The following is a 9,549-nucleotide window of genomic DNA, read 5'->3' as shown; positions in this document are numbered from 1 at the left end:
AGCTATTCTTCTTACTTACTTAAATAAAGATGCTCAGTACTCACTCTGACTCGTGAGTGCCACAATATTTTATTTGCATCAATTACAGAGTTCAGCCATAGTGACAACCAGAAGATTGGATCAATAAGTATCATGTAGTTGTACGTTTATTTAAACGTATTCTCAAATTCAAAATGTAATTTACTGTACCATTGTTCAGTAACAGTAAAAAGGGAAAAAAGTAACTATCCCACCATGAAACAATAATTCTGATTGGCAAATTGTTCCAACTGTTCATTCACACCCCAATATTTGTTACAGCAAGGACAAAACGAGGCACTTTAAAGGTATATGTAACTAGCATGCTTTCAACTATTGTAAAACTGCAACTATTTAAATGCTCAAAAAGCGATGTTACTTATTGAGCTGTACAATTTACACATCAAAATTCAACAAATGTGCTTTCTAATCGATATTTCTGCTAAAGCATTCTAACAATTTGTAATCCTTGAAAACACAAAAACAGTCTAGAAACAATGCAAACATAAAGTGCTCATGTAACAAGAACTAACACTACAACAATTCCAAGAATTAAAAAGTTAGGAAATGGAACTCCTTTGAAAGATTTTCGGCACCTTTTCGAAACGCTTGTGAGTTCCCGAGCACTTGGCCTGCCATTCGTCGAGGGATATTTTCGGAATGCCTTTCCTAAAGCGTGGCCCGTAGTTCCTGAACGGAAGTGCAATTTTCATGTATAAATTCCATGCAGCAAGAGTGAAATGCAACAGAGAGGTGTACCTGCGTGTGAGGTCAGAGGGATGTTGCCATGGTGTTCCAAAGGAATTGTGCGTCACTTGTGTCATAAGACCTTGCAGTTCACGAGCACCATCTTTAGAAAATACATCAGCATTGTTAAAACTTAGTTTTAGTAACAGCACTGTAGTTGTGACTGCGGTTCACCCCGTGTAGCGGCTCAAATGAGGCCCTGACATTACCTTGAGCAGCATCTGAAGCCTCACTGAGATGTCTGTAAATCAGCTGGACGTACATCCTTTGTTCTTGCTTCCAATCTGCCTGAGTGTTGAGCGGCCTGGAAAACATTGCAGATCAGTGATGAGACACTTTCACTATTGGATCGGGTTTTTTTGTATGAGCCCAAAAAAATAAAAAATAAATAAATAAATAGAACTTTATGTTCATTTATTTTATAAAACGCTTTTGCCCATAAAAATAAAAAAAAATCAACTCCTAATGTCTAATATGGCCGTTTAGGATTCAAGAAAACAATTTAACGCAATTTTGTAAATGGTACAGTGTATGCATTTCAAGGTATCCTGCCAGACATTTTGAGCTGAATGTTTTCTTACAATTATCAAGCAAACGTGTTGTTATAAATTAAATGAAGACAAAGTTCGTTTTTTATTTATTTTTTAATGAAAAAGACTCGTGCAATTTGAGTCAGCTATCTTAAAACATGGACAGCACATTACAAAGTAATCTAGGTCCACAATACAGAGAAAGAAGTTAAAAAAAAAAAAAAAAAAAAAAAAAAGGAATGCCAAGGAGGAGCTGTTGAACTACCAGCTAATAATAACAGCTGCTAGCCACTAACGCCGGAGACTTGTGCCGTATCATACAATGACAGCGTAATTAACCAGCGGTTTGTTCATGTCTTAAATTAGCGACTGAATACGATTTCGAGACTGCGTTGTGTTGGTACAAGCATTAAAACTGCCGATACGTCGAAAACCGAAGTCAAGGTAGCCATTACACCACCACGTGGGCCAACTTCAAAGTAATAGTTCACTAAGGCTATTGCATTGGCATGAATGACTCAATGTATTATTTGGTAATCTTTATTTTGAAGTTAGCCATTGTGGAGGGGGTGTATTCGTTGAGTATGTTTTTCTCTCTCTCTCTCTCTCTCTCTCTCTCTCTCTCTCTCTCTCTCTCTCTCTCTCTCTCTCTCTCTCTCTCTCTCTCTCTCTCTCTCTCTCTCTCTCTCTCTCTCTCTCTCTCTCTCTCTCTCTCTCTCTCTCTCTCTCTCTCTCTCTCTCTCTCTCTCTCTCTCTCTCTCTCTCTCTCTCTCTCTCTCTCTCTCTCTCTCTCTCTCTCTCTCTCTCTCTCAACAACCCGCTCGTTCTCTCAGCTCTCTCGCTGTCTTTCGATTTTTTGGCTGGATTTTTTATTGCGCTCCCAAGTCCGCTTGAAAACCTCCGGCGGCAACTCGCAAAAGCTGACGACTGTTTCTCCACCATGCATGTCACAGACAAGCCAAAATCCGAATCCAAAAATTGAAGACCAGCAAAATCACCCGGTGGTCCTGGCGAATCTCCGAGACCGCACTGGTCCGAGGCCCATGAGAACCCAATCAAGCTTTTGATCGTGCTTCCAGCCACCTCCTTTTTCTGTTTCCTTTTTTTTTCCATCTGCAAACGAGTGAAGGTCCTTCCACCTGCTCCTCACGTGAGATTCTGCTGATCAACCTTAAAGGGACGGTGGGGGATGGCCATGTATTCACTAACAAGTTCATTTCATATATTTTTTGATCAGGAAAATGAAAAGAGTTGCCATTTTCTAATTTATCCATTCATTTTGGAGAAATTAGTAAATAAATAACTCCATGAATGACGCCCCTTGTTAATGAGGAGAATGGCCGCGCCCGCTAGCGTTCTATCCATGTTCGGCCGGAGTCACGCGAGCAACCGATTCCAAACGCTCCATTGGAAATCATTCTACTTTTATTGCTTATAACGTTAAAAAACGGCGATCAATTGGCACCAAAATTTATGTGGACATCTCTACTAATGCCCACTTCAACATATCAAAAGGATTAACCTCTCCGTGGCTGATTTATATAAGAATGAGGAAATGTGGAAGTCAGCAGACCTACATAGATTTAGGCTGGGACGAGCGCACACTGCTTCTTTGCTTGGGAAAAAAAAAAAAAGCATTGCTTCTTTGCTGATCACGGTTAGAACGGACGAGGCATTAAACACCAGTCAGGATATTTACAATGAAGTGGGAATGAGTAGATGTGCACATGTATTTGGGTGAGGAATGGACCCAGTTTTTTTACTTTAAACGCGCCGTCCAATTTGGAAGGTGACAGCCGAAATGGCACGGTCCAATGCGGCCACACTCGCCTGTGCAGTCAGCCTCGCCGAAACTTTTTTTTCGCTGTTCGATGAGGGCTTACGTCACTCTCACGCCGCTTCACTCAGGCATGCGACTGCTTGCGAGGCGACATGAAAACACAGGCTCACCTTCACCTCCACAAGCTGGGCGGACGGTAAGCAGCTAATGTTGTTGTGCGAACGCCTTTTGTTTTAACGGCCTGAAGCTAGTTGCTGCTATTAGCCCTCCCAATCCTACCTTTAGAAACGGGGGGCTCCAATCTGCCTGCTGCTGCTGCTCCTGAGACACGAGTTTAGCGTCTCTAAATGTCCGAAATATAACCAGTCGGGGTTCGTGTGTACATTCATGCTCTTGTCCGCTTCAGCTTGTGAAAGTGGAGGAGCAATCGCCACGGTATTTTTGATTTTGTGGAGGTGATCATGATGAGATCACGTTTTATGTCAATAAATCCAAACTATTGCGCAGAACACTTTTTTACTTTCACAGGCTGAAGTGGACAAGAATAGTAATGTACATTTGCATTTTGGTGGCGATCGGTCACCGTTTTAGACAACAGAACAGACAAAGTGAGCAATATTACCAAGCATGCCTTCCTCGCGTGACATTGACCGCTGAGACCGAAAACATAACATAAGCCACGCCCCTTTTTGGGGCGGGGAAATTTGTCGTAAACCTAATTACAAAAAAAGACCTTAAATTACTAGAGTCTTTTGAGGTGGGCATTTTAGTACTAATGTCATTTTTACATGCAAACCTATTATATAATTGCCAATGTTAAGCTCATCCAAGTGCCTCTTTAAGTGACCACTTTGCAGCTCACTAGGGCTTCAGTTGGTGCATACAAATTTGTCGTGAACGCTAGCAAATAGCGATATCTCAATATTTTTTCAAAAATCTCGATAACGATAATTTGACGATGTTCCACAAAAAATATTTTAAGTCTGCACTTAACAGACCAATTGTGGATAGACAGCGTTTGTGAACAACATCTCTTTTAAATAGCTAAATACAGCTTCTGCAAAACATAATGATATTCTAGGACAATATTTAACAATAAAGAACAAAAAATGATATGTCAACTTACATTGATTTTTGGGAATATTTATGTCATTTAAATGTCTCTGCTGTTATTCCATAATGATGTGACATTTTGAGCCTGCAGTAAGTACTGGTGTACCACTACCAACTACTAGAGCAATCAGAATGAGCAAAAATGTATTTGATATGTGACGTGTCACCCTGTTAGAGAGAAAAAAAAAGACGTCGTCATGACAACAACCATTCTCATACATTGGCCACCGTATTCAGAATAAAGTTGAAAAGCAAAACTGCAATTTACCGAAAAGTGCATTTTGGCATGTTCAAGACAGCCCCGGTGTTCGATGAGGTCTTAGCTCACTCTCACGCCGAAGCAATGGGGCAACACACGTGACTGCTTGGGAGGCAACCCCGCGACATGAAGATCGACGCAGGCTGGACAGACAGTAAGGAGCTAATGTTGTTGTGCTAACGCCTTTTGTTTTAACGGCCTAAAGCTAGTTATTGCTATTAGCTGTGCCGTTATCCTACTGTTAGCCCAGGAGGGATAAAGATCCATGCTTGCCTGTTGGCTGCCTGCTGCTTTGCTCCCAGCCACCGTCTGCCTCCTGAATTGACACGAATTTAGCGTAGCTAAATGTCAGAAATATAACCAGTCTGGGTTCGTGTGCGCATTCATGCTCTTGTCCGCTTCAGCTTGTGTAATTGGAGAAGCAATCGCCACGGTATTTTTGATTTCGTGGAGGTGATCATGATGAAAATAAAGGTTGGGGACCAAAAGCTGTTTGCTTCCGTGACTACCAGCACACACTGTATATTGGAAAAGGCTGCACAACGTCACAACGTCAGTTCAGTCACGCGTGCGCAGTAAATCTTTATGATGACACAGTTGAGATACTACTTCAAAGCATTGGCATTGAGAAGAAGTGATTCAGAAAATGGATGCATATAGTATATTGAATATATATATTAGTAATGTGGTTTGTTTTCGGAATACAGCCATGAGTTTTGATTTTGACTTTTGAGATAAATGTTCGCAGATTTACCTTACAGTAAAGCTCATCTTTTTATTTTATATCTTAATCAATTCCTGTGAGCAGCATTATTTTTATGCCTTTAATTTAGATTGATATCTACATTTGAGCAAAAATAGGTAGGCTACTTTGCTTCCCTTATCATTTGATAATTTTATATAACAGCACTACTGGATGCATTTCTCATAGGTATGATCGCATGATATAGGTCTTAATGGGGTCCCAAGGTTTAATGTAACTTCAAAATTAAGTGAGACAAGGTAAGAAGTGATAACATGTTGTATATTTTTTTATAGAATAACTGAAAATATATTGTGGTACATCGTTATCGTGATATAAAATGGCCTATATCGTGATTGAAGGTATTTTCCATATCACCCAAGCACTAACTGGGCATCACATCCTGCAGTGTGAACAAGAGGGTGACACAGAAATTGATTTTCACATCCTATCCCACTCCCACAGAAAGAAAAAAAAATCTCATCCCGTTCCAGTCCGGACAAAACCCTGTCTTGTCCCGTTCCCGGTGAAAACGAGTCCCACTCCCGTACCACTCCCATTTTGGAGGTCGGCAACATTGAAAATTGAGGTCACAAACGGTCGCAAAGACACTAATGCAATATTAATATGTATCGTGATAGACACACGACCGATATCAACAGATAACGCCTTCGATAAAATGTTCGATAGAAAAAAAATCCGGAAATGTAAGGACTGAAGCGCTTTAAAAGGATTAGGACGAATGGGGAATGAGGAAGGGCGGCACACGGTGGTCGACTGGTTAGCACGTCCGCCTCACAGTTCAGAGGTTGTGGGTTCGATCCCGGCTCCGGCCTCCCTGTGTGGAGTTTGCATGTTCTCCCCGTGCCTGCGTGGGTTTTCTCCGGGCACTCCGGTTTCCTCCCACATTCCAAAAACATGCATGGTAAGTTGATTGGATACTCTAAATTGCCCCTAGGTGTGATTGTGAGTGCGGATGTTTGTCTCTGTGTGCCCTGCGATTGGCTGGCAACCAGTTCAGGGTGTCCCCCGCCTACTGCCCAAAGACAGCTGGGATAGGCTCCAGCACGCCCCGCGACCCTTGTGAGGAGAAGCGGTACGGATAATGGATGGATGGATGGATGGGAATGAGGAAGATTATTTTTATGACTAAGGAGGGGTTCCCAGGTCGCAGACTGAGGACGGACCTGCAAAATAGGGTAAAGTACCCATCTCTGATTAATGCTTCATTTTCCTTTACCTCAATATTCTATGCATAACAGACATAACTGATATTGTTTGTTGGAATACAATTTTTATTTTTTTTTAAAATACATTTGAGAAGGACCTTGCAAATAAATAAGAAATTCAAAATTGCAACTCATATCGCAATCGCAATTCTTAGGAAAAAAGCCAAGGCACATATTTTCGATAAATTTCATGGCACACCACCAACCAAAAATATCACACGTCGATACACGTCAATTACATACATTCTGTCATCTAATAGAATATACTTTATATGTTCTGTCTGTCACTATAAGTCACTGGCATAGATGGATGAACAAAGATATGTTAATTGTTTTGAAAATTTGATGATTTCCGGCACACCTAAAGAGCTCTCACAGCACACTAATGTGCCCTGGGACATTGGTTGAGAATAACTGTGCAAGAGGACTAACCTCCCAGAAAGGATGGAGACATGACTGCTACTGGGTAAAGATGTAGGCAATTCCTCCTTGTCAAGATCTTGTGGGGTCCCAGGACCACTCTCCTCCTTTCCGCACACAGACGATTCTCGAATGAGGGGACTGACGGTCCCCACCTTCTCCACAGTGGCCCTGAAAGAGTCTACAGCGCAGTCCAATGACGGCCCTCTCACAACAGTGTCTGTGACTTTCAATGAGTAAGAAACTTTGAATGGAGGATGACTCTTGCCTTCAGCAACCTTTAGAATTGGAGTAGAGGCTGGGGCCTGGAGTGGTGAAGTGAGGTACATGGGCAAATAACCCACATCTATATCTTCATCTGTACCATTGGCATCAGCACCTTTACAGAGGTCATAGAGATTGAAGAACAAGAGTTAATTTGCATCAGAGTTAAAGACAGGCTGATGAGGTACGCCCTCATACTTGAACAAACATGGAGCAGTCCTTGCGAGACTATGTGGTTCCGGGCTAGACTTACATGCCGCATGTTCCAAAGTCACAGATTCACTGGTTGTCACTTTGATGGGCTGTGTTTCTGCAAACGATAAGACCTGAAAATGGACTAAACGGAAGTCTTGTCCCATGGGAGGGATGCAAGGGGATATGAAACAGTTTTTGTTTGGCGTTGACACCTTGCGACTGGTTTCTGGTTTCTTGGCCGGAGTCTCAAAGCAGCTATCCAGATTGGAATCTTTCAATTTCCGCTTGTTTGCTCTCTTCCACTTGGTAGCTCTGTTGCTGAGAACCTCACTTTTAGTATTAGTAATTGGATCCAGAAACTTGTTCATACTCCCCTCAACAAATACAGCCTTTCCATTTGCTGACAAATGACTAAGGTTTCTGGAAGCTGAGCTCTTGGATGGCCTTTTTTTAAATTTAAGGTGTCTGGAAGCAGAGCTCTTGGATGGCATTTTTTTTACTTTAAGGTGTCTGGCAGCGGGGCTCGTGAGCGGCATTTCTTTATCTTTATGGGGTACGGAAGCGGGGCTCTTGGATGGCATTTTTTTATCTTCAAGGTGTACGGAAGCGGAGCTCTTGGATGCCATTTTTCTATCTTTAAGATGGACGGAAGCGGAGCTCTTGGGCCGCATTTTTTTATTTTTAAGGTGTACGGAAGCGGAGCTCTTGGATGGCATTTTTGTATCTTTAAGGTAGATGGAAGCGGGGCTCTTGGATGGCATTTTTTTTACTTTAAGGTGTCTGGCAGCGGAGCTCGTGAGTGGCATTTCTTTATCTTTATGGGGTACGGAAGCGGGGCTCTTGGATGGCATTTTTTTATCTTCAAGGTGTACGGAAGCAGAGCTCTTGGATGCCATTTTTCTATCTTTAAGATGGACGGAAGCGGTGTTCTTGGATGGCATTTTTTCATCTTTAAGGTGTAGGGAAGCAGAGCTCATGGACGGCATTTTTTTATCTTTAAGGTGTCTGGAAACGGACCTCTTGGATGGCATTTTTTTATCTTGAAGGTGCACTGAAGTGGAGCTCTTGGATGATATGTTTTCATTCTTAAGGTGTACGGAAGCGGAGCTCTTGGATGGCATTTTTTTATCTTCAAGGTGGACGGAAGCAAGGTTCTTGGATGGCATGTTTTCATCTTTAAGGTTTAGGGAAGTAGAGCTCAAGGCCGGCATTTTTTTATCTTTAAGGTGTCTGGAAACGGACCTCTTGGATGGCATTTTTTTATCTTGAAGGTGCACTGAAGTGGAGCTCTTGGATGATATGTTTTCATTCTTAAGGTGTACGGAAGCGGAGCTCTTGGATGATATATTTTCATCTTTAAGGTGGACGGAAGTTGGGTTCTTGGATGGCATTTTTTTATCTTCAAGGTGGACGGAAGCAAGGTTCTTGGATGGCATGTTTTCATCTTCAAGGTTTAGGGAAGCAGAGCTCAAGGCCGGCATTTTTTTAACTTTAAGGTGTCTGGAAGCGGAACACTTGGACGGCATTTTTTTATCTTGAAGGTGCACTGAAGTGGAGCTCTTGGATGATATGTTTTCATTCTTAAGGTGTACGGAAGCGGAGCTCTTGGATGGCATTTTTTTATCTTCAAGGTGGACGGAAGCAAGGTTCTTGGATGGCATGTTTTCATCTTTAAGGTTTAGGGAAGCAGAGCTCAAGGCCGGCATTTTTTTATCTTTAAGGTGTCTGGAAACGGACCTCTTGGATGGCATTTTTTTATCTTGAAGGTGCACTGAAGTGGAGCTCTTGGATGATATGTTTTCATTCTTAAGGTGTACGGAAGCGGAGCTCTTGGATGGCATTTTTTTATCTTCAAGGTGGACGGAAGCAAGGTTCTTGGATGGCATGTTTTCATCTTTAAGGTTTAGGGAAGCAGAGCTCAAGGCCGGCATTTTTTTATCTTTAAGGTGTCTGGAAACGGACCTCTTGGATGGCATTTTTTTATCTTGAAGGTGCACTGAAGTGGAGCTCTTGGATGATATGTTTTCATTCTTAAGGTGTACGGAAGCGGAGCTCTTGGATGATATATTTTCATCTTTAAGGTGGACGGAAGTTGGGTTCTTGGATGGCATTTTTTTATCTTCAAGGTGGACGGAAGCAAGGTTCTTGGGTGGCATGTTTTCATCTTTAAGGTTTAGGGAAGCAGAGCTCAAGGCCGGCATTTTTTTAACTTTAAGGTGTCTGGAAGCGGAACACTTGGACGGCATTTTTTT

General features: G+C 42.1%; 1 protein-coding gene across 3 annotated transcripts in view; it reads right to left on the bottom strand.

The window, feature by feature from the left end:
- Positions 1 to 50: 50 nt before the first annotated feature.
- The window catches only part of LOC147126169 (uncharacterized), a 35,422-nt gene continuing 25,923 nt past the window's right edge, over positions 51 to 9,549 (bottom strand). For all 3 annotated transcript variants that reach the window (XM_086023211.1, XM_086023212.1, XM_086023210.1), the window contains exons 2-7: positions 7,356 to 9,549; positions 7,107 to 7,217; positions 6,851 to 7,019; positions 975 to 1,069; positions 778 to 868; positions 51 to 708 (exon numbers count right to left, since the gene is read on the bottom strand). The exon at positions 7,356 to 9,549 is cut by the window's right edge and continues 314 nt beyond it. In XM_086023211.1, the coding sequence (XP_085879337.1) occupies positions 579 to 708; positions 778 to 868; positions 975 to 1,069; positions 6,851 to 7,019; positions 7,107 to 7,217; positions 7,356 to 9,549 (2,790 nt within the window). In that variant the 3' untranslated portion in view covers positions 51 to 578. The remainder of the gene's footprint in view (positions 709 to 777; positions 869 to 974; positions 1,070 to 6,850; positions 7,020 to 7,106; positions 7,218 to 7,355) is intronic.

This window comes from Filicampus tigris, unplaced genomic scaffold (genome assembly GCF_054856515.1).
Source record: "Filicampus tigris isolate MCC_2025a unplaced genomic scaffold, RoL_Ftig_1.0 HiC_scaffold_25, whole genome shotgun sequence".
Classification (NCBI taxonomy): domain Eukaryota; kingdom Metazoa; phylum Chordata; class Actinopteri; order Syngnathiformes; family Syngnathidae; genus Filicampus; species Filicampus tigris.
This window is presented reverse-complemented; position numbering and strand designations above follow the sequence as displayed.